The sequence below is a fragment of the Pterocles gutturalis genome, unplaced genomic scaffold, assembly GCF_000699245.1.
Source record: "Pterocles gutturalis isolate BGI_N339 unplaced genomic scaffold, ASM69924v1 scaffold255, whole genome shotgun sequence".
NCBI lineage: Eukaryota > Metazoa > Chordata > Aves > Pterocliformes > Pteroclidae > Pterocles > Pterocles gutturalis.
The window spans coordinates 1-26,243 of NW_010140310.1; the positions used below are offsets into that span (position 1 = coordinate 1).

Below are 26,243 nucleotides of genomic sequence, written 5' to 3' on the forward strand. Positions count from 1 at the left end.
GGAGCCGCGGTGGCAGCCGCGGGATGGCTCGGCCCGCTGCAGGCCGTGGTTTGGGGGTGTCTGACCTACCCCCGTTATCGCCTGTCGTAGGTGTGGCAGCAGTGACAGCTTCAAATGGGGTGTACCTCCGTCGGGTGGTGTTGATTCCTCGTGGTGTCTTTTCCCTTTTTGTCGGAAAACAAGTAGGAGTTACCAGTAGGATCATGCGAGCAACGTTTTTTATGTTTTATCTGTTTTATGTTTTGTGTTTTATATTCTTCTGTGTGCTGATGTTTCCTTTTCATTTGTTTTTCTCTTCACAGATGGCCAGCGGCAGCCAGAAACGGATAATCCAAATAACTGGATTTAGAAAGCAAGAGAAAAAGGCACTGCTCAAGTGTCTGTTCAAACTGGACTGCGTTTTTTTAGATAATAAGGTATTGTTCACAAAACTAGCTGATGGTTTGAGCAGAAAGGAAAAAATGCAAACCTTAAAAGAGTGGACTGTGCAGTAGAGTTGTGTGTAGATAGCCAAGGAAGTCAAACTGTTTCCAGTAATACAAGTGTGTTGTTTTGGTTTTGTTTTATTAGAAATACAGACATTGTACACATCTTATAGCAAAAAAGCTGTGCAAGAGTGAAAAGTTCTTAGCTGCCTGTGCTGCAGGTGAGTAAAAGATGTGCTGTAAAATTCCGTAAGATTATAATATAGGACTACAAGGACCCTTAAAAGGCTTCTAGTTACCTGTTCATTCACAGTGAGCTGTCTTACAAACCCTCATTATTCTTGTTCCATTCACCTTGATTTATAACATAGTATTACGTTCAGGTTCTGATTTACTTCTTTTTGTTTGGGACTTTTTCCTAAATTATGTTCCTGCTGTCTTCCTTCATTTAACCTGCATCTGTTTCCAAACAGAAGGCTTTGTTGTGTATTAGTTAGATCATGAGGTCATACCCAAATGTTATGGGTGTTTAAAAATGGATCGCTTGAAAAGGGGACAGAGAGTGTGTGGACACCTGTATTCAGCATGGATTTTTGACACCAAATTCACGTGCAATATCCACTGGTAAAGGTCCCTGTAAGTTCCTGTTTATGCAGCAAGAGAAAATTCCAGGCTTTTGCCATTCTGACACAAGCCTCTGGTCTTTCCTCTTGCTTTTCTTTCACCTGAGGCCTGATGCTGAAATCCCATACATAAGCAAGTAAAATGCTTTTAGAATGAGAATTCTGTATTTTAATATTTCTTTATAGAAATATTACCTGGAAGGATTTTATTATGTGTTTAGAAAATCTTGTGGACTTATGAGATTTCACAATATCTATCTATTAACTGGTTAAATGTGATCTTTATTTTTACTATGTCATATTATACCAAAGTGCTAAAGCAATTTTTAGGAAGGATAATCTTAAATTTAAGAGATAACAGACAGAAATAACTAAATGTAGATTTGGATGTAAAGATACATGTTAGTTTCTTGATTTCATATTTCTACCTACGTACCGTATTAGTAGGCATTTTCATCTGTTGGTACTAGAACGTACATGTGTGTACGTATGTATTTATATGGATGAGTCCTTGTACTAATGTAAAATTCTGATCACACTGTCATCAAAAAGGAAATAGACTAAATGTTTCTGTAAGGGAAACAATATTAAAATGCAGATAGAGTTGTGGCATATCACTTCATTTGAACTATTAAAAACCTTTGAGTTAATGTTTTCTTACTTTTTGGGTTTTAAAACATCTGCAGATGCATCCATACATGTAGAGTCCACGTGCCAATGAAAAACTCTGTCATGCTTGCAAATCTTCCCCAGTACTATCTATTGCTTTTTAAATCGTGGAAGAAATGCTATATTTGCATAGTCATTGCTCTTGCCCTTGATGGCAGAGAAAATGTGTTCGTTCCTACTGCAGGTTTTTCCAAGTATAAATGATTATATTTAAACCCATTTAGAACTCCATCGAGGTGAACAGAAATACTAACAAGGGTGCCAGTCTTAATGGACTTCCTAGCTGACAGAAGTTTTGAGATGGAAACTTTGAAATGAAAGTGATTTTAACATACAGGTTGTGCACAGCATACCTTTTCCAGTTATAAGTCTTACTGGTACCTGTGCTAGGTTATGTAGAAGTACCATCTGTGCTCCTGCACTGAGACATTTTGCCAGTCAACCCTGCTGTTCTGTGAAACCAATTAGGTTCACACAATTCAAGTCAATTTATCTTACAGTATCTTCTGTAGGTAGTGTTTCAGTACAGAAGCAGGGTAATAACCACAGCTCTTGACCTGAACCTCTAAGAAGAGAGAGACAGAGAAAAAGGGGAAGATCATTATATACAGTATCAAAAGCATACATGCAGAAGATGAAAGAGGAGAGGCGGAGGAGGTGGAGCTAAGGGATGAGAGAAAAGGATGTGAAAAGAAGAAAGGGGAAAGACAAAAGTCTAAAACCGTATCCCCCTAAGATGGGTATTCACTACTCTCATGGTGCGAGTAATTATTAAGAATATATAAAAGACACAGCTTACATGCTAAAACCTTCATTCCTGTGTTTAATCATTGGGGGTAAAATACTTCTTCAATTTACTACATTTTAGTACATTTGTAAAAGTGTCAAATGATATTAAAGGGTTAAGCAAGGTCCCGTGGAAGTCAAGAACAAAATCTGGGAAGCTGAAAAATTCTGTTTGCAAATTTTTGAGGAGACAGACAAGTATTTTATCTAGGAAGGGTAAAAAGGTCCTTCATCATTAAAAGAAAACAAAATGAACATTTTCAGTGGCATTGTGAGATTTCTGATTCTAAAGTGTGAGGAGGAGAACACTTGTAGTAGGAAGAAGTTTTTAAAATGGTACTTAGAATTCCAGCTTTTATTTGCACAAGAAAGGTTGAAGTTAATTTTATATTAGATCTTCAGTTGATTGCCATTTGTCTGCACAAAAAAACCTTTTGTGGTTGACTGTTCATTTGCTTTTTAGGAAAGTGGATACTAACTAAGGAGTACATAGTTAATAGTGCCGAAAGTGGCAGATGGCTTGATGAAACAACGTACGAATGGGGATATGAAATTGAAAAAGACACACATTATTCACCTCAAATGCAAGCTGCACCTAAAAGGTGGCGCAAAGAACTGACACACTCTAGTGCTCCAGGGGCCTTCCACGGATGGAGGGTTGTCCTCCCTGTTGAGAAAGGTGATAAACGAATGGCGTCTATTAGAAGGTAGGAGGATATGTCTTAAAGCTTAAGTATGGTTGAACACATTTTTGTTCTTCCATCCCACCTTTGTTCTTCCATCCCACAATCTCCAGGTCATCAAACTCTAAATTGTTTCGTTAATATGCTTCCACAGGTTTTATAATAAAACACATGCTTCCACAGGTTTTATAATAAAATGTCTCTAAATCTTAAAGATTGCTGCTCTTCTTGCTTTCTTTTAGCGTAGTATCAAAAATAACACATTCTGATATGTTTGCAACCTAAGTAAACTGCTTACAGAAACTTTCTGCGTGAGGCAAGGTACATAGGCTTATGTTTTTTATTAATAATTGTTTATTTTGTGTGGATGTTATATTCAAATGGTACCTGGAAACAGGACAAATTCTATCACTTGGGTGGGTGACCTGAGCCAGCTGTGAACTGTGTCTTACGGATCAGCCACACTGTGACTTACCTGATTCGTTTTTGTGTCACAGCTATAGAACAGCTTCTTGTAGCTCGGAAGACCTAGTTTGTACTGTAACAGATGTTTATGATATGATGCAAATACAGATAGTTGAGAAGGGAATGGTCAAATGTATAAAGGAAAAACATAAAAAAAGAAAAACAACTGAAGTGTAAGAATTCGGGGACTACTTTTTTTTCCCCATACACTTCCTTCACATTTGGATTCCATGGTTTAAATACTACGTTGAATTGCAAACAGAGCATATTAAGTACTGTTTGCCATCCCCTGACACTGTTTCAGAGCCTTACCTTCACTGCAGGAGCAGATACTGCCCTGCTCTCCCTCTCTGTTTAAATCCCAGTTAGTCAGGAGTACTTCTGAGGTCTGGGCATGCCACAGATGCTCAGGCAAACAGGGAAGTGCAGTTTGTCAGGTTGCTCATGGCACAGGACTCCATGCTGCATCACAGAATGCCTGTCTGTCTGAAGTTCATAAAGCCAAAGTGAGGTGTAGATGAAGTTACCATCTTCTGGTGTTGCCAACTGAAGATGTTCTAAATAGGCTATTTTCTTGGCTGTACAGAAGAGTTTACTATGTGCTGTCTTGCAGGAAGATGCACTCGTCCTGCTACACTTGTGAAAAATGCTTTCTTTTTCTGTAAAAAATGCTTATATAGATCTTCATGATAACACTATTAAAATGCTGTCTTGCACAACTCTCTGCAACAGAAACAACCTTTAACAGAAAGTACATCAGCAAGACAGGTAAACAGGCAGTCTTGTGAAAGGAACGTCTTTTTCCTGACTGTTTCCCGTACACCAGCATGGGGATCCTGTTACTCAGTCAGAAAACATGGAGAGGTAGATATTTTTTGTCTCCAGCAAATAACTGTCTTCAGTATAAAGGCCACTGTAGCTTTAGGGAAAAAAAAATCTAATATTTACCATGCTATGCCTTTTTTCACCCTGCTGTGCTTTTTCTGCCTTTAGTGCCTAGCTGCTGGATGGGTAAGTGTATGAGACCAGCATACTTTTCTGTTTACATGCCTGGATTATGAAAAATAAAAAATATATCCAGCCTGTCAAGAAACCTTATTTCTTCCACCAGTTTTTTTGTCTGGCATCTTTTCTAAAAGATAGGTATAGTTGCAACAGTACAACTGTGAAAATTGCCCCCAGGGAAACTGTTACGTGTAATGGTGTCCCAAAAACAAACAAATCTGTTTTCTGTGTATGATATCATACAGCACCAAATGCTGTAAATGACTCCTAAATGAAGTAAAAAGTATATTTGCACTATGAAAATATCATGTTACAGTTGAGAAGAGCAGTGCTTCATTTTTGGTAAACCACTTAATTTATTGTAAAACTCAATTAAAAGACCATCATCATTGTGGGGGACATAAGGCGATAAATTATAGCTGCTGTCACCAAATTTGATCTTTGAAAAAGTGCACAGGTAAAGCTTTCTATCAGATATGAAGGAGGTGTATGTTGATTTTACTTAATAGGGTTAAATTGTGAAGAGCAGGATGTCCTGTTAATTGAGTTCTTTCTTTTTCTGAAGGCTCTTAAGCACCCTTTTACCATACTAAAGAAGGTTGGGCAGTGTCACACATCTAGAATGCTTATTCTCCTGCACTTGCATCCTTGTGCTTTGTGAATTATGATGTAGCTTTAGGCGATATTAATATAATGCGTAAATAACATCTTTCCAAATATGTTTGTTTAGAGTTCTTCGAGCTGGAAATGCAACCATATGTTCATCTCTAAGTGCAGAGCACAATATAACTCATATATTCATCAATAATAAAATGTTTCCTATGCAAAACAAAACGTGTCTCTCTGAAGCTCGATGCTACTCTTTGCAGTATCTAGGAGATTACCTTTTGGAGGTAAGTAAATTGAAAAACATGTCTCAAATTAGTTTTTTCCATGTCTTTGTTAGCAATTTACGTCAAGTTTACTGAGTACTGTAAATAATATGGCATTAATAATATAGTAATTTGATTAAAAGCAATACAGCTTTCTGATTCTGGGACTGTTTATTCAAGAGAAGAGAAGGCTCATGAATATATATGAATACCTGAAGTGAGGATGCAAAGAAGATGGAGCGAGGCTGTTTTCAGTGGTGCCCTGTGACAGGGCAAAGAGGCAGTGGGCACAAACTGAAGCACTAGACTTTCTGTCTGAAAGTCAGGAAACACTTTTTTTTTTTTTTTTTTTTTTTTTTAATGTGAGGGTGATGGAGCACTGGAGCAGGTTACCCAAAGAGACAGTGAAGCCTCCTTCCTTGGAGGTATTCAGAAAGTGTCTAGGCATTGTAAGGGGCAGCTGGCTCTAGGTGGCCCTCCTTGGACTGGGGGTTTGGACCACATGTCTTCCAGAGATTCCTTCTGACTTCAACCATTCTATGATTCTGTAATAGAAAACATGTCTTTCCCAATTTCCAGTGTTTTGTTTCTGACCAAGGAAGCATACCTTATTTCTTCTTTATCTTCGTGTTCGTCTTTGGCTTCTGCTTTGTGCTACTAGTACTGGAAAAATTAATTAGACTTCAGGAGGAAGTTACACTGTAGGTGACCATTAGCTAAGCAGTTATTCACAAAATAGCAAGAATTTTTTTTTTCGTTTATATCCTCTTTATTTGATAAGGATTTCAAATGTGTGTATGTGTCTATCTGTCTTATCTATGTATGTGAATATGTATTTTCTTTATGGGGTTTGGCACACACCATTAAGCTGTCTTGTGACATTATCTTCAATGCAATAACTTATTTTGTCAACTTACCTCAATTATTTTGCCTTTTTTTTCAATGTTATAGATCAACTATGGTAAAATAGCCTGTGGATTGTTTTGTTAAAATTCAGATTCTTAACTCAAAATCAGTTTGCTAGTCATCTTTCATGGTTCAAAAGAACTGGTGGTTGCAGTGTGAATTATGTAAGGGGACTGTGTACTAGGCAGAGCAAGTCCACTCAGACTATTTCTGTGCGAGGAATCTAATGTAAACTAGTCACCTGTATTTCCTTTTCAATCAGTGCACTGAGCCTGATGCTGGAAGAATTATGATTTCCTAAAATAGTTGTATAATAGCTGTATGAACTGCTGAGTGTACCTGTAACTCTCCATTACTGTAGAAAGATCATTCTGTTCTTGTAAACAAAACTAAATAAAATTAATTTAAGCTAAAGGATTCTGTAAGCAACTAGCAAGACTATGGGAACAGACTAGCAGTCCAAGAAGGCTTTTTAAGAATATCTCATATACCAGTATTTTGTATGCTGTAATGCTTCTCCATTTGGAGAACTCTCATCCATGGAGTCAGAAGGGATGTAATTGCACTCAGAAAATGTTAGAGTCCGTACAGCTCAAATCACATGATGTTCATGTGTGTAAAGACTATATTCAGCTTCTTCTCTTTCCACGTATAGAAAAAATGTTGCCATTCATGATAAAACTCCTTTCTCTTTTTGCTAGTCAAAAGTGTTAAATTCTTGAGAATGCGAGGTCTGTATTCCTTGATTGGTAGAAAAGGATTTAACAAAGTCCCTGTAATAGTTTTCTTCTGTTGACTAAATTAGAGCATGAGACAATACGTCATCAGATCCACTAAGACACGAGGACCTGGATGCGCCTTATTTGAAGAGAGAAGCCATGCTAAAAGTCATAATTCCAGAGAGAGAGATTTTTGTTGGAATGGCTGTGCCAAATGAGGCGTCCTGTGCAATATCAAATGGTCAGAGAGTTAGGTTTACCATTCAGCTGCAGAATTGGATCAGGAGTTAAATTTACAGTGATGTCAAAGATGAGGCAGAGCTAGAAAAGCAGCTTGTTTCTCTTTTGTCTTTCCATCTGAGCTAAGAGGGGACATGTCTGCAACTGCTAATTGAAAATACCTTTTCAAGCAAGTAGGAGCTAAAACTGTGTTTGTTACTAGGAATAACATACTTCATTTGAAAATCCTTTGGGTTCATCAGATCAAAGGATATGCTTTGCTCTACCTGTTTAAATGAGCAGTAAAGCTGTTACAAAAAGGGTGAGAAGAGGGTTGAAAGGTCTTAATGTTTACATCCTGAATAAAATGCACATCAACATGGGATCTCAGTCTAGTGCTTACTCTCTCTTAAACTTTTTCAGGGAAACTTTCCTATTACACTCTTCAGCTAAGATAGACATTTACACATAATAGAGGAGTGTCAAGTTTTTATGGCTACCTCACCTTTTCTTGATCTCTATAAGGAAAAAGTGTTTCTTGCTGTGCACCCTGAGTTCCTCCCAGGTATGATAACAGGTTTCCGTCTTAACCAGTCCATTAACTTACGTGTATCTTCTTTTTTCTTAGATTTCATTGAAGGTTTGGGCTTTGGTTTTAATTTTTGAAAAGTCCAAAGAGAGAATCTATTACGCTCTTGTTTTAGCCACAGGGACTGTGGGGAAACTTTCGTGGATTATTCGTATGCTATAGCTTCCTACAGAATCAGTGGTTTGTTTCCGAACCACTGGCCGTTTATCTAGCACATACTGTAGACCCTTGAACAATTACATAAGCATGCATATGTGCACAAGCATTTGTTATAGACTATATAGAAAGACTTAGCACATAAGAGCTGGTTTAGAGCATTAGCTTTGAAACTAAAAAAAAAAAAGTGGTATTTTTTTGCTCTGCCCAGAATGAAGTACAAAATACTGAAGATACCCAAATGAACCATTTTCCAGTAACACAAGAAACCGACCAAATCATGTCTAACATGCAGCTTGCTGAAATGAAAAATGCTCTTATAAAACATATGTATTTTGCTGTGGTAAGTAACAATCAGTTAATGCTTTCATAGCATAAAATGTAAAATGTATATTACTAAATTTATCTTTCATTGTAGTACTTAGCTAATAAAGTAGATATTGTAACATCTTTTGAAATAGGAATAATGCCTTTTAACCTGCAGTGTTTAGTAATCCCATATTTATTACATCTATCGTTAGCAGAAACATAATTCACTAGTGGTAATCGGTAGGCGTGGTTGTGTGGAGAACATGGTGGACTGCTTGAAATCTTGGTGTAATATATGAGAGAAGTAGTAGCTGATGTTGTTCAACAAAATGTGCTTGGATTGCAGTCTTTCTATAACTCTCCTGTTATCTAGCTGAATTACATGAACAAGCTTTTAAAACTAACCGTATCATAGAGCAAGAATTTTGTAGATTCACATGAACATTTTTTTTATTACAAGTAAAAACCAGAGCTAAATGCACTCTTTTATTTTAATGTTGTCACATATCTAATCCTGATAAACGTGCTGAATTAGTAATTAAAACCATAATTTCATATCTAGAAAAAACATTTAATTACTTTGAGTTAACCTCTGTAAGTTACAGCAATGCAGGTGATGCTGTGTAAGTATAAGCTTGCTTATATGAAGCGCTGTGTGATTTTATAACTGCAAAATCGGGTCCTCTATGTATACGAATGTAAATTCTTATTAGCAAAAGAATTGGAATTTTTAAGTCCTCAGTGTACACAATGTTTAAACATGAGATTAACAAATAGAAGGCTAAGGCTGTTTAAATCTATACACCTTCAAATGCTATACGGTTTTTTATCAGTGACATTTTATCAAGACTGTACCTCCAGACCCTTAAAAAAATAAATGTGTCTTTGGTTTTTCATGTATACTACACAAGTGCACTTCTTATCAGACTATCTTTCTGTGAAACTATTATGTATTTATGTGCACGTGGAGTAATCATAATCTTAAAGACAATCTCTCCTAAAACACTTTTTCGGTAACATGTATTAGTAAGATTGTAGCACTAGGCTGTAACAAAATATGGCAATAATAATAATAATAGTACATTTTTGCACCTCCTGTCACATCTTCACATTAAAGGTAACTTGCAAGAATATTCCAAAGTTTGCATATTGCCACAGAAAAAGCTGAAAACACTTAATATTTTTTAATGTGGTTAAGCGGACCAAATCTAGTAGAACTGTCCTTACATAGCAGTCACATAAACAAAAAGTAAAGAATAACGAGAAAAATCGGGAGAAAAATTGCCCATATTATTTTCCTTGTAGGTCACTAATCCTCTTATTTCATAATTTTGCCATACAAGTATTGAAAAGATAAATATAAATGGATTGCTATGTTGAATGTTTTGCTTGAACTGTGTTTAACAGAAGTTGCCATTTTGGGGGGTTTATACAGTATTTATCGAATATGGTTATTGGTATCTGGTGTGCAGGTTGATTTTTATTGTGTTTTACAGGCTGTTAAGCACAGGTTAGCTCAAAAAGACCAGCTGAATAAATGTAGTCCAGAGGTAAGCATTCCCACAAAGAGAGCATGTTGCATATTTGGGATTTTATTATGAAGTTAGGCAAACGTGTTCATAGTGAAATTAGCTACTGAAGAAACATTTTAAAATACTTATGTTATCCCAAACTCTAATGAAATTATTGAGAGCTACAGAGCATCGTTGGAATAGTGTTGAATTTTGTTCGTTCTTAAAACACTTTCATTACTGTCTTCCTTATTAGAAAGAAACTCTTTAATCAGGTTGAGAGAACTTTACCTGATAATGTTAATAAGAAAAGAAGCAAAGATGGCCTAATGTGATTTAGTGCATCTTAAATTATTCAAGAACTGTATTTATGCAGTAGGAATAAAGGTATACACAACTTTTTGCAGTGCTCACCTGTTTTTGCTAGGAGGGACAGATTTCAGATAAAGATTATCTCAGCATAGAAGGAAATATTTTTAAAACATGACCACTAAAATGCCTTCGTCATTGGCTAACATTACTATTAATAGGCAAAGTGCTGTGTGCATTTCTGTTACTGAACAGATTTGCATTGAAATTTAATGTTTGTTGAATTAATGGGGAAAAAGCTTTGGCTTTCTTAACACATGTAAGCTGAAATTGTTATTGTGTACTCTTAATATAATTTTTTGTTCAGAAATTTTAAGCCTAATTCTAATACTTCTCTTATGCATGACCTGCCACTGTCTTTTATTGCTTTGAGGAATATCTATTGCTAGCGTTTGCATCTGATATGGAACTTTCATAGGCAGTATATTCATGGCTTTTAAAAACAGCTCCAATAAACATTTCCAATAATACTATGGAAGTAAAATAAAACCTATGAACTAAATTAACAGATCAGAAGTACATGCTGTGTTCAGTCATCTCAGTTCACATCTGCTAGGAAGGCTTAACTCAGCTAAGTGTCCTGTTATCTGTCATCTTCCCTAAAATATTTATTCCTTTTCTGTCAGCTTCGCTTCCACATTATGCTCTTTAAAATGCAACTTATTGTCTGTGGACTTTAATTTTTATTTGTTTCTACTCAAAGTTTCAATGGTTGTACCAGCAGCTGCTAGTTCCTTATCAGCCAGAATGCAAGCCAGTGCAGCTTTGTACAGCTTATTGAATATTAAGGACCTACAGTAGGTGTCTCCTGATACTGAAAAAAAGTTTATCACCCCAGTTTTCTGTCATCCTTCCTTACCCCTTATGAACAAGCTGAAAACCAGGTTTTCCAGTTCCTCCTTTTCTTGAATGTAGCATGAAAGGCCTCACACTCTCCCAAACCAGCTTTGTTTCAGTGTACTTTCAAAATAATGCATCACTGTTGCTGTTTCTTCTAGTATCAGAATTTTCAAGAGATACAAGTTTCAGTTGCGATATAAAAAGACAGATGCTGGTATGGTCACCAGATGAGGGCCAGTAATAAAATGCTTGTACATGCACAACATACTGAGTCATCTTCACACATCTTAAAAAACAACTAAAAAAGATTTGTTCTTTGCCATTAAACAGTTTATGATTGCTCTTTGGATGTGCTGTTTGCATATAATTAACTTTACAAAAGTATGAATGCAGCCATTATTTCCGAAAGAAATAATGTGAAGATTTTAATAGTGAGTGTATGAATAAGAAAATTGAAATAAATGTGAGTTGCAACTGCCAGATGCACAAAGACTTGATTAAAAGAAAATTGTCTAGATGAGCAGTTTATTTATTGTTAATGTAACAACAGCATACATTAGGAATCTGAGAAATAAACATTGGCAGAGAAACTAAATACCTAATGCTACAGTGGAGCTAATTCACTGGGACTTTAGCTGTGATTTAACAGTGATTGTCCTTTCTTTCAGAAGTTTTTTCAGTTTTGACCTGAGCTCATAAGGTTTTCAGTTTCTTACTGGAACATTTTTTGGAAACCATCTCACTAATAGAAGTGTACTCTGTAGACCTTGAAACCATGATTGGACTCCAAGTCTGTGTTAATTTAAATTTTAAACTAATTTAAAAACAATTGCTAGGATGTCTTGAGTAGCTTTGCTAATGTACATTAGGAGCCAAGTTTTCTTGTCAGAAATCATAAAGTCTACAAGTTGTCAGTGACTACAGCAACAATGAATTTAAGTAACTGTTGTAACTGCCAGCAGTCCAATCGGTGATCTTCCTGACTCTGCCTCTCACAGTTGTAACATCCTATCTGAGTTTCATTGAATTTGCCAGATACTCAGGCTATCTGTCAAACAAAATAGCTGATTTCAAAACAGAAATTATGAGGCAGAGGGAAGCTGTGCTTCAGTTAGCAATATGGTTGCAACTGGTTTGTGCATCTTAGCTTTGGAGGAAAGATGTAAACAGCAGTGTAGCTGAGGTCTTCCATAGCTCCTCTTTCATATCATTAATCTGTGGAAGTAAAGGTTTGGATAGCTGAGAGTACAGACAATTATCAGGGAAATTACAGGGCAGTTACAGCATTTCTTGAAAGCTATTAGATCCTTTGGGGTCCCCTGACAGCTTGCAAAGTTAAGTGTTTTGCTGTCATGAGCGGTAGAGAGTAAGAAGGAAGCCCTGTGCCATTGAGAAGATCATCAGAGCTTTGAAATCCACTGGAATCAATACCTGTGCTGTCTGTAGCATTAGCTACTTCTCTGACGTGCTATATGGGAATAGGAGAACTAGGGAGACAGAACACTTACATGGTTTATGGTTTTATAATGTGTACTCGTAAATGATGCATTTAATGATTTTACATTTTTCTCTAATTTTTTTTTTAGCTGTTCAGTGGTACTGATTATCCTACTGCTCCAGCCATATACTGTGGGATGTTCCCTGCTCTTTTGGAAATATTAACACTCTTTTGCATACCTTTCCGGAACAAATTATAGACAAGTTATTGAGTGTATGAATTGTAATTTGTTTTTTAAAAGGGTAGGTGTATTTAGATCTTCCAAGAAGAGAAGCACATTCTGAAACTTAGTATATTTTCAGTGGAAGCCTTGTTCGGTAAGAGTGAAGGCCTTTCTAAATGGCAGCAGCTTGCTGGATCAGGCAATAAGTAATATTTCTGGTTTAATTAATGATCTTTTCCTTGTTTTATTCTATTACTGATATTTTACTTAGAGATTTCCTGTTAGTTCTTGTATTGTGGTATATATTTTTTTTTTGGTTAAACTGTTCGTTTACTTACAAAGATATCTCATTCCTAGGTCAGAAGTACTGACCTGTCCAGAGGCACATGGCAAATGCTTGAAAGATTAGTGGAAGAGTGTTTATTTCCTGATGTAGTCACAGAACTTGTTGCTGGTCAAAAATACTCTACACCTCCTGTGGAACTTCTTCATTCTCTTCTGGAATATGCCCTATTGGTGAGAGATAAAAGACTTAAGTATTATAAATAGGAAAGAAGGAAATAGACGTGTTATGGGCTTTGCTTCTGACATTGTATTTAGTGTCTTTTAGTGATGTATTCACCCTTCGCTTTGTGTTCATCGATCTGTGTTAAAAAGGGAAAAATTCAATACTTAAGGATTTTTTTTTAATTATTACTTATTTACAAGCCTAGTAGTACTCTAAATATTGTGGAAGAATTGTCCCAGAATTTTTTTTTGTTGCATTTAAAAACACTGCTTGTGTGACTTTCTTTTTTTTAGCCTAGAAGGCCACAGATAGAGATCTCAATTGAGAAGCAGGTTTGTTCTAAACAGTGATGCATTAATCCAGAATATCAAACTAGAGCAAGCTCTCATTTCCTTTTTTTTGTAAACTCTGAATTTTGCTACTTGTAGTTATGCATTAAATTGCATGTTATTTCACCGATTAATTTTGGTCACTTGGGATTGTAAGGAATAAAGAAAATGTATAAACTCTTAGTGATTATGGATCTTTGGCCAGTATAGAGCCAATATTATTTTCTCATTTTATTACAGGGAAATACTGATGCAATATTTCATGCTAAACTTCATCACGTTTTATACCTCATCCTCGAACGCGATCCTCCTTGGAAGTCCCCATCTATGTTAACGTACTATTTGGATCTTCTTCAGTGTCCTATCTGTAAGAAAGGCACGTGGTCCTTGATAGAGGCGCTTGTAAGGTAAGAAAGTTTAATGAGGTGTTGGATGCATTAGTTGTTATGTTACTACAGACTCAGGGACGGGGGAGGAGGGTTGGAGTTCTATTGTATGACAGTCACATTTTCACCAGAACAAGTTAACTGAATGTGAAGGTCTAGAATTACAACTGAGGTTTGAACCTTTCACTTTATGTTTCAGTGAGTGTTAACTTACAGGCAAAGGCACGTTTTTTTGGAAGGAGAAAAAAATTGCATTTTTTTGTCCTCCTTCCCTTTTAAAAAATGTTTTATTTTTTAAGCTTCCTACAAATTATAACAATCTATGTATTATTATGGTTCTAGTGTGTATGTATATATGTACACACACACGCATATATATCCGCAGTTACAAAGCTAATTCCAATCTCATCTTACCAAACATGAAGTTTCATGTTGTATTTTGATTTGAATCATAGACTTTACCATCTTATTTAGGAAGTCTGATTATATCCTATACATCTTCAAATACTATACCTAGTACATAGGAGCTGTTTGGTTAGTTAGTCTATGCTTTAGTTTCAGAACTCCTTTTTTTGTAGTTTATGTTAACAGAAATTAGTTCTTCTGTTCATTTGGAAGAGAAACAGTATTTCTTATTACTGTTATAAAATCCTAAGTAACATTTAAATAGTTTTGTACAACCATGATTACAGGTATATGAAGGTGTATGACTGCAAGCATGTCTATAGTTTTGAAGGGCATTGAATGACTGAGCCTGAATCACTGTAATTGGACATTTAATAGTTTTTATTAGGAGCATGTCACATGGAATGGAAGATACTTTATCTTTTAGTTAAAGTATTTTATCTTAAAAGATAAAACTTCTGACTTACTGTCAGAATGTGAATACATAGTAGTTGTATATCTGGTGGTTCCAGTACTCAAAATTCTAGCCAAAAAATGTGTTTGCACTTCAAAATTATCTCCATCATGTTAGACAATCGTTACACTTGATCACTAACTGTAGCCTTGTCAAATAGTATGTGAGTATGTTACCTGAACTAAGGTTTGTGGGATGCTGCAATATCTATAGAATGTTGTAAGACTACCTGGTAATTAAAGGATTTTAAAGAAGTTCTATTAAATTCAGTAGTTGTACAGAACCTCAAGTAGAGACAGAAAAAATCAATACAGTTAAATTATTTAGTTCACACTATAATACAGAATCTTCATCTACAACACAAAGCCCCATTCAGAACTGTGTTAATTTTTTCTGGAAAATACAACTTTAAAACCATAAAGTTTAGCTTTAAAATTATCAATGTTGCTGGGAAGCAGGGTATTTCCATGTCAAAAGTCAAAGCTGACTTTTTTTCTGATAGATCAGACTATGATTTCTGTCGTACAAATGGATTTTTAGGTGTTTATTTTTCAGGTCTTGCCTTTATTGCAAAACCATTTGTCATGTAGTCCCAGTTTCAAGGAGAGGAGATGAACAGAGGATAGTTCACAAAACATTATTGAAGTTTTTTGTTGATTTAGTAAAAGCTGAAGTAGAGTTTCTGACAAAAAGGTGGGTTTTATAGGATAATACTTTATTACTTTTTCACAATTTCGCATGCATTTCTGTATCTACAGCAGGTTGCATCCTGATTTTTTTATGTCCCTAATAAGATACTGTTCTACAGAGATGGCAGTTTAGCATTTCCTTTTATATTACTCAGTTCTTAGTTTGTTTATTGTGATTTGTATAGGTTTTTTTCTAATCATGTTTTAAGATCTCTTTTCCCAGCCTATTATTTCACTATATTTCAAGTTTCAGTAAGCATTTAATTTGGCTCATAAAGTGGCTCATTTTTAGCTTTGCTTTGTATTTTTAGCTTCAGTATTCATTCTTTAAGTTAGACAAGCAGCACTTTGAACATACTGATTTTTTAAAAAAATTAACTAAATTAAATTAAATTAACTGTTATTTTGCTAGGGAGGAAGTTATCTTTCCTTATTTTATGAAGTATAAAAAAAGCCTTGGTTTTGCTCTGCCTTTATATAGTAAAGGCAGCCTTTAGTTCATGTAATATTAGCACAATATTAGAATTCCTTCAGTCTGACTGTAATAGTCATCATTATTTTACTTACCATTCATCGGAAATTGTGTCTGATCTTTCCATGCTTAAAAATTGCCAAACCTGTGTGTGTTTTGACAGAAGACAAGGTTTCTGTCTGCTAACTTTAATAATCAAAGTGGCATGAAGATATAGGTTTTTTCACTTTCTTTTTTTACAGTTTGATTGAAGGGACCAATTCACAGCATCAGCAAGTCACGCCACAGACAATTCTTCAGAAGACCTTTTGGCTGGGAAGCGAAACCTCAGTGCTTTTTACCAAACACATAAATATTCTAGCAGATTGGGTCATACTTTCCCATAGAGAATTGGACAGAAAAAATGATGTGAGTATGAATTTTATACTTTAAAATAATAAAGACCGACATGTTTTTTTAAAGGCATTCCTTTGTTCGTTCCTTTGTGAGGAATTATATGTAGGTATCACAGCTGCTTGTTATAGCTGCCTTTTGTTGTGAAGCATGCTGGTTTTTGCTCCACTAAAGGAAATGAATTGATCCATAAGATTCTCATATTGATCTATAGAGAAGAAACGAGTCATTAGTAGCTTGTTGGCTATATTCAGATGTTCACATGCCTTTACCAGCAGGTATTACTGTAGTCATTAGGGACACCAGCTTAACACATCCTGTCAAACAAGAAGGTGTAACGAAAGAGGTGATTATCTTATTTTACAGTGATTGTATTCAGGAAATGTGTGAAGGAGAAAGCTAACAAAACTAATATTTTTTTATGTTTTCTACCTTATTTTATTTTAATAAATGCCCCAGTTTTCTTCCCAAGGCCTTTGGTTTCATTTGGTATCTTCTCTAGGTCTTTTCATAAAAATGGAATTGAACACAACTTAATTGCTGTTCTGTGACCTGCTGACCAGCAGGACATTGACCTGAAAGATACTGAGTGTCCCCTATACCACCTCTTTCTTTTCAGAAGCTAGAGGCCTTGTAAAACATCTTTGTCTTCTGGATTCTCGCGTAAAATACAAACTTACTGCTGTCTCTGTGTTCTCTTTTAAATTATTGTGAAAGCACAGAATAAATAGGTACTTCATTCTCTTTTTCAATAAAATAACAGAACAACAATAGAAAATCAAGTATTCCAGAGAAAAAAGCACTTTCAATATAATACATAGTAGTTCTTCATTAAGTTAAGAAAGCAGAAAGATAAAACATAATGAGACCTTCACTCGTCTTACCTAGCCAGACCTCCTACCTTTTTTGAGGGCTATCAAAGCAAGACATTCTGAAACAGCACTGCCTTTTATCCTTGGTCAAGTTATTAAAAAAGTGTCTAAAATTAGGCTTCTATACCCATATTTATGTTTAAACAACCTACCTTTTCAAAGGTACTGAGCACCAAGCAGGCTTGCATTCAGTTGGTGTCAGTGGCCATTCTGATTCTTTGGAGAATTAGACTGCTTTCATATATTTCCTGGTGTTGAATCTGCAGTTTAAGTGTAGACACCATTTTCTTTTTTCTCTTATGCCTTCTTTTGACAAGTCCCAGCACTGTAAGCCATACCTTTTTCATAAACTGTTCTTTGCATAAGCAGAATAATCACTTGTGTCAGTTAGAGTGTCGTACATACATGAAAAACAAACTTTAAAGAAAGAATAAAACCTAATGTAAAGCATAGAGACCTAGTTCTTGTTCAGGTTCTATTCTCTTTATAGATACATATATATATATATATATATATGAATTGTACTTTCAGCACAAAACCTGGATTCCTGTTGCTTTCCCACTTTGATCTTACGCAATGTAATGTACAATATCCCTGCAGATATGAATTCTAGCCTTAAAAAGCAGCTTGTTGCCTCACAGTATCTGTAGTGTTGTATGTTCTTACAGCCTTTAACTTCGTACTTATATATTGCATTTTGTTTCCCTTTGCGTTTTTCGGCAAAAATAAACTCTGAAACAAAATATCATATTTTTACATTCAAAACTTGTCATTATCCCTTTCTGCACTCTCAGTGTTGTTATACTAAAACTTGATATACTGATTTTTCCATATATTCAGAGACTCCATTTAAAATTCCAGGACATAGTTGAAAAGGTCATTCAAAACTGTGTTTCCTTTTTTCCTTATTATTTTAGAGATGCATAAATGAAACCACGGTATTTCCATGTCATTAAATGTAGCATATTGGGTGCAAAATTTTCCTTCCTGTCTTCAGTATAAGGGTGTGAGTCATTGTTACCAGTCTTGCTTTTTAAAAGCTGTTTGCTTAAGAGGCAACACGTTGGCAAGAAACATGTAAGGCCATTCAGAAAACTAAATGGAAGGAATGACACTGGGTATTCTTGCTATCTGCATGGGCACAGAAGTTAAGAGTGTTTTAAGCACAGTGTAAAGGGTTGACCATGTTTGCCAACTTACACAAGCGTGTTAGCTCATGGGAAGAAACAAACGTGCCAGTTGTGACATACTGAATTTTTGTGCAATACTCTAGTGAAATATCTGTAATAAAACCAGATTAATACTTTAATTGAATTATTTTTTTGGGTATATCTAACACATTATTTTCTACGTGCTCAAAGTGGGCTCTTTTTTTTGTAGTTTTTGAGAATCAGATTATCTTTTTTTGTGATTCAGAGAGATTGCAATGAATCAGCACTAGAGTGGAAGGAAAATACCTGTATGTTTCCACGCTTATAGTGCTGATTTGTTGCAAAATTATGTTTTATGTATATGTGTGTGTGTGTGTGTGTGTGAAAAGAGCCATCCAGAAACAGTTATAGTATTCTAAGTGAGAAAATCCATGCTGAAACTAAGAGTTACTGATTTCCTTGGCTTACATACTCTGAAGGTGTTTCACTTTTCAGGCCTATTATAACCTATATCAGAAAAAAAGAAAAAGAAAAAATTAAGAGCTATAAAAACCTAAGTTACATGTATGAGTTCATTTGCTTTCTTGCGTTAGATAGAATTTATTTTCTCTTAAAATTACCAGAATAGAATTAGTGACAGGAAATTGGATGCCCTTGTTCATCACTCTGTCAATCTGCTGGGATAATTTGGTGGAATAAAACTGATATACTATCCTTGTAGTTAAAAATGCACTGCCAAAGAACAGTTTTTCCATCACTTGAGATCTTCAGTATTGCACATAATTTTAATATAAATAACATTTATTATTTTCTATGTTATTTAAATCAGTTTGATGCAAAAACTCCTGGTCAAGTTTCCTTGAATCAAAATTGTTAATTCAATTTTAGAATTTACAAAGGAATGTGTGTATTGCTTATAACACTTTGAGTACAATTGAGCTACTGCATGGCTTTTCACATTGTCACAAATGGTATCAGAAATGCTTTTCATCCCTGATGCTACTGGTGGTTTTTTTTAAAAAAGCTATCTTACATATCCTGACAAAGGAGCGAAAAAGGCATTCATTCAGTTTTTTAGTTGCATCATTTGGCATATTTCTAATTTGTTTTCTTCCATGTTTCAGGTGTCATTACCTGGTATAAATTTATGTGCTGTAATTTTGTAGGACTAAATGTCTTTGGTCTATCTGTGTCTTCCAGTGGCCTTTTGGAAGTATGTTTTAGGAACTTTTGGAGAACTGCATAACCCTAAAAACATTTACACCACATGAGAAAGAACTCTAAAGAAACTCTGAAATTAAACTCTGTAATTCAAAGTAAAAAATTTGAAATTAATTTTCCTATGACTTAAAAGCTTTCTTATTGGAACTTTTATGTGCACTAAAACACACTGTGAAACTTCTGTCCCTGTAGCACTGTAGTTGACTTGGCAAAGCATTAAGTGGAATTGCAATGTAAGATATCTGGTATCTTTTGAGAGACAGTGCAGCACTGCATAAGCAAGTCAGGACGTTCCTGGAATGCATAGTTGATAAATTCCTTCTCCAAGTAATAGATGAGCCAAGAAGGAGAGGTGCTCTTGCTGGACCTTGTTCTCACCAACAAGGAATGGCTGGTGGGGAATGTGACGATCAAGGGCAGCCTTGGCTGCAGTGACCATGAAATGGTGGAGTTCGAGATCCTCAGGGCAGCGAGGAGAGCGCACAGCAAAAACACTGTCTTGGATTTCAGGAGAGTAGACTTCAGCCTCTTCAGCGATCTGCTTGGTAGAGTACCATGAGATAAAGCCCTGGAGGGAAGAGGGGCCCTGTAAAGCTGGTTAGTATTCAAGGATCACCTACTCCAAGCTCAGGAGTGATGCATCCCAACAAAGAGGAAGTCAGACGCCAGGAGGCCTGCATGGATGAACAAGGAGCTCCTGGACAAACTCAAACATGAAAAGGAAGCCTACAGAAGGTGAAGGCAAGGACAGGTAGCCTGGGAGGAATACAGAGACATTGTTAGGCAAATCATGCCTGACAAATTTGATGGTCTTCTATGATGGGGTCACAGCATTGGTAGATAAGGGAAAAGCAACTGACATCATCTACCTGGACTTGTGCAAAGCATTTGACACTGTCCCGCATGACATCCTCGTCTCTAAATTGGAGAGACATGGATTGGATGGATGGACTACTTTGTGGATAAGGAATTGGCTGGATGGTCGCACTTAAAGAGTTGCAGTCAACAGCTCGATGTCCAGCTGGAGGTCAGCAAGGAGTGGTGTTGGTGAGAAGTGGTGTTCCCTGGGGGGTCAGTATCAGGACCGAAGTTGTTCAACGTCTTTGTGGGAGACATGGGCAGTAGGATTGAATGCGTCCTCAGGAAGTTTGCCGACGACACCAACCTGTGTGAATGCTGTTGACAGGCTGGAGGGAAGGGATGCCATCCAGAGGGACCTGGACACTCTTGAGAGGTGGGCCTGTGGGTCGGGGCAACCGCAAGCACAAATACAGTCTGGGAGGAGAATGGATTGAGAGCAGCTCTCAGCAGATGGACTTGAGGGTTTTGGTTGATGGGAAGCGTTAAATGAGCCAGCAGTGTGCACTCACAGCCCAGAGACCAACCGTGTCCTAGGCTGCATCACCAGCAGTGTGACAAGCAGGTTGAGGGAGGGGATTCTCCCCCTCTTCTCTGTTCTCGTGAGACCCCCCCTGCATTACTGCATCCAGCTCTGGGGTCTTCAGCACAGGAAGGACATGGAGCTGTTGGAGTGGGGCCAGTGGAGGGCCAGATAAATGATCAGCAGCTGGAGCACCTCCCATCCGAGGACAGGCTGAGAGAGTTGGGTTTGTTCAGCCTGGGGAAGGAAAGGCTCTGGGGAGACCTTCGAGCACCTTCCAGTGCTGATAGGGGGCTACAGGGAGGACAGAGAGAGGCTTTTTACAAGGGCCTGCAGTGACAGGACAAGAAGTCAATGGTTTTAAGATGAAAGAGGTCAGATTTAAATTGGACATAAGACATTCTTTACTACGAGGGTGGTGAGGCAGTGGCCCAGGTTGCCCAGAGAAGCTGTGGATGCCCCATCCCTGGAGGTGTTCAAGACCAGGCTGGATGAGGCTTTGGGCAACCTGGGCTAGTGGGAGGTGGCCCTGCCTGTGGCACAGGGTGCAACTTCATGATCTTTAAGGTCCCTTCCAAGCCAAACCATTCTGTGATTCCATGATTCATTCTATGTGTTTTCATTATTGTTTTTGTTGTTTTGTGATTGAAAATTAAAATATTTTTAAGATAGTAATATTTAAATATTTTCAGAACAGATGATACTTTAAGGAAATTAGAGCTTTACCCCCTCATTTGTAACTTTGAACCATTTACTTCAAACTATTAAGGAGAAGCTCTTGTTTTGTACTACTATTGTTTTTCTAAAATGTCAGCCAAGCCTACACGAGTTGCCAGTATCTGTTTTGTCTTTGTCAGTGTACAGAGATATTTATCTGAGCAAACATAGCTGCAACTATTAATGCCATGTGTAATGTGCAGCTGTATATCTGACTGTGAAAAGTTATTAATACTTGCAGTGTTAACAGTCATTATTTCAAGCTGCTGTCTCAAGGTCAGCTTTCACTCCCCACCTCTTTCCTTGAAAATATTTAATAGATGAAGTAATACAAGCATGTGATTTAGAAACAAGAAAAAGAATGTAAATACTTGTGCTTTACATCTATATGTCCTTGATCCTGTCACTTAGCTCTCTTAAAATTGTGCTTATTTGCTGCATTTGTGTAATATACTTCCTGCAAAGAACTATTGGTAGAATTAAATTATTCACACAGAATTTTGCTTTGGGGTCCAATGATAAGAGGTGTGCATACTTAAGGGAAATTTAAATGCATTTCAGATGTTTCAGATTAGTTCTTCAGTTTCTTTTCCTGAATCCTCAGAAGATAGGGAGTAATGTAGCTTGTAAAATATCTAAATTTTAGTTGGAAAAAATTTTCATGTTGTTGACATGCCATTTCAATGTTCTCAGTTTTTTTATAATGAGATCCCACAGTTTCATCTACAATAAAGTACACTAAAGCAAGGGGAAAACCAAATCAAGTAGAGCTTAACAGCATAGAGGAAGTAGGACTGGAAGTGATCTGAGAGATCATATTCTGAACAGATTTTCCTGGCCAGTTCTTGAAAGCCTTCAGTGATGGAGATATACTGTTTCCCCACACATTGTTTATTTGTAGTTGTGTTTGTTCCTCCTCTTTTGAATGACAAGCAAGTCTGTTAACTGTAGGGACAGTATTTATGTAGGTTTTCAACAAATTACTTTGTAATCTTTTTGTAATAAATATCATCTGTGTCAGAGTTTCTGCTGCTGTTATATATGTATGCTTGATTTATTGATGAAGCTCAAATTGTTTCAGTCTTTGGTACTTTCCAGCTCCTGAGGGAATCCTATTAAATTATTTTAAACCAACCTTGAACATATTTTGTTCTAAAAGGAATATCAGATAAACCATTGACTTCGGTGTGAGAGCACAACAAAAGGAAGAAGAGTTTTGCTTCCTTTAAGTAATTCTGTAAAATCTCAAGCTGACAAATAAGTATATATTCAGTTCAATTTCCTTCATATTCAAAATTGCCCATCTTGAAGTACTCATTCTCTTTCACTAGAATGCAATATATGGGCTGATGCTCTAGTGTGATAGCAGTGATTCTCCAGTAAAGCCCTAGGTAGGTGTCTTTGGGAAAATGAATTTCGTGTATTCCTACAATGATGCACATATTCTTACAGTTTGCACTTTCAAAACTGCCAATACTGAATTTTCTGTAGTTGTACATGTGGTCAGAGGAGTAACTTATATCAGAATTGTTGCATAACTTACTTCTACGTGGCACGGAAAAGTGTTGAATAAACAGATCTGACTTTCCTTCGCACAGACTAACTCAGACACTAGAAGCAGGGCTTTACCCAAACACTGCTGATGAAGTGCTCACACAGGTGAACAAATATGTCCATCTCATGGTACTTTCTGGATAGCATGCTAAAGTGCTATATTTTGTCTTGATGCCTCCTGAAGAAAATACACTTAGCCTTTTTTATGTACACATGACCATTTTGTGCAGGTTTAGGGGAGAAAAAAGGTAAGGCTTATTCCCGTAAGTATGTTCTTTCTATATTTGCAGCTGCTAGTGTCTTTGGAATTTTTGGTAGCAGAAGAAAGTTTCCTGATCCCACAAACTGTCTGCCAAACATTTTTCTATGCAGGAAAATAACACCTTGCATCCTTTCCTCTTTTGGCACAGACATACAGTCACAAAAGGAGCTTTAATTTCATTATGAAATCTTTAGGAAAAAAGAATCCTAATAGAGTGGGGAGAATAAGATCCCTGTAATTGTCAAATGAAACACAAGGATAACTAGCATAAATGCAGTACTTAAAATCTTACAGTTAAACAAAACATAATTTAAAAAGCAATCACACCTTGTACTTGTAAGCTTTGATCCCATATTGCATGTTGTTTTAGACAGTATGTTTTCAAACAATTTCTATTTCTCCAGTGGCAAATCTTAATTGATGTAGCGTTGATGGCATTTTAATTTTGTTCATGTGGCTGCAACAGTTACCTTTTGAGCAGAAAAAGAAAAGCCAGCGAAGAAGTGATGTGGCAGCAGAGTGGGCTTTTACTTTGTCAGTGTGAATTTGTTATACAGTACAGGTCTATAGATACTTTTTTTTTTTTTCATTTAGGCTTTCATATGTGAAATAGCTGGTCTATTAAATGCAATTCTGGGAACTGTAGTGGAATATTGGATCATCTCAAGTCTGCTTATGGACAGAAATGTGTTTCATCAAGTAGCTGATGATTTGGCACAGTACATTGCCATTTCATGTAATGGTGAGTGTTTGAAATGTCTCTCAAAGTCTTAACCTGATACACTGAAGTCCTAATTAAAATCATCGGTTTACATTCAAGTTCTATTTTATCTTTTGTTGGAGCTGTGCAGTCTTACAATGTGATATGTACATATGCAGGGAGCTCTGTTTCATTGTGTTGTGTGTCTGTCTGTCTGTTGCCTGTCTGTTCCAGAAAAAGACCAAACAGAACATGCTTTCCTAGTAAAATCCCTCTGAGTAAATCTCAATAGGTGTTAATGCAAAAGCAAGACTACACAATGTGGAAAACAAAAAAAAAAAACTTTGGAGCTCTCTTGTCAGTTTAGGAAGAGCTGTAAGCGTCTCATAATAAGCCATAACTTTGGAGAGGCAATTGGAGACACCTTAGCTCAGGCCAATTCTCGGGTGAAATTTTTCACTCCACAAGCTTGATCTTTTTTGCTAAAGACAATTCAGCTATAAGTCCAAAAGGTACGCTGAACTCTTTGACCCGTACAGACTTAAAATGAAGCATTTCAGTGTGTTATTCCAAATCCTTAGACTTAATGTAATTTATTTGGGGGGTGGGGAAAAATTCCAACTAGTCCCATGAATCACTATTTTTCCTCTTCATTAAATATACTAGATAAAGGGAAATGTCGGGACTCAAATGAACCATTATCATTTAACATGGAATGTCAGTTGGGGTATCTGTCTTTTTTGCAGACAGGGGATGAGGAAGTCAAAAGACCAAAAAAAAAATCTGAAGAAAAGTACTGAATGTTTTTAATTTCCTTTTCAAATTTAATTCCCGTGAAAACTTGGGGATTTTTTTGGTTTTGTTTTGTTTTTCACAATTAGGAAATAGTGGGGAAACTAAAAATCAGCTGCTATACCTATATGGATATCCTGATTTCAGTCAGCATTTTCTCTAGAAATAGATGTACATAGGCTTCATTTGAAGTGTTGCTGTCCTCCACCTGGACACTTGAGAAGAACTGCATGGAAGAAATTAAACTAAAATCTTAGTCTCTAGACTAAGTACCGCTAGAACCACTCCAGTCTTACAGAAAGCAAATTACGAGAACCATTATAGGCTGCCTTAGATCTTCAAAGGCCAAATCAGTTGGAACTTTATAGTATTTAAATGAATGGAGCTTTTAGTATTTACTGCTATTGCCACCTCTCTGAAGATTTTTCTAGCTTTAGTATAGTAGGGAGAATCTTGCGAATATGTTTCTGTATGAGTTTCTTACTTTCCTGTACACAAATAGAAAATTATACTTTCTATGCTTTCCTTCATTGAGAGTATTCACAAGAACAAAATTCACAGTCTAATTATGAAGAACTGCTGCTCAGTTCAGTCCACAGCACTTCAAGAAACATAGAATAGAATCATAAAATCATTACAGTTGGAAAAGACCTCAAAGATCATCAAGTCCAACCCAACACCACCTAACTCACTAAACCGTGTCCCAAAGCACCACATCTACACCTTTCTTGAACACCTCCAGGGATGGTGACTCCACCTCTTCCCTGGGAAGCCTGTTCCAATGCCTGATCACTCTTTCAGTGAAGAAATTTTTCCTATTATCTAGCCTAAACCTTCCCTGGTGACACTTGAGGCCATTTCCTCTTGTCCTATCACTTGTCACTTTACAGAAGAGGCCAGCACCTACCTCACTACACCCTCCTTTCAGGTAGTTGTAGAAGGTGATAAGGTCTCCTCTCAGCCTCCACTTCTCTTAACTCCATTCACCATGATTCTCTGGGCTTGGCCATCCAGCCAGTTCTTTATCCAGCAAAGGATGTTACTGTCTAAGCCGTGAGCCACTAGCTTTTCTTGGAGAATGCTGTGGGACATGGTGTCAAAGGCATTGCTGAAGTCCAAGAAGATGACATCCACAGCCTTTCCCTCATCC

General features: G+C 36.6%; 1 protein-coding gene across 1 annotated transcript; it reads left to right on the forward strand.

Annotated features, from left to right (window-relative positions):
- Positions 1 to 292: 292 nt before the first annotated feature.
- On the forward strand, positions 293 to 24,343 carry LOC104460611 (ankyrin repeat domain-containing protein 32-like; the record flags this gene model as incomplete). Its single annotated transcript, XM_010083577.1, has 11 exons — positions 293 to 416; positions 571 to 646; positions 2,967 to 3,210; positions 5,387 to 5,549; positions 8,329 to 8,460; positions 9,923 to 9,976; positions 13,165 to 13,323; positions 13,885 to 14,051; positions 15,445 to 15,582; positions 16,293 to 16,458; positions 24,196 to 24,343. Coding segments are annotated over exons 1-11 (1,561 nt in total), but the record flags the coding sequence as incomplete, so codon positions are not given.
- Positions 24,344 to 26,243: the final 1,900 nt, after the last annotated feature.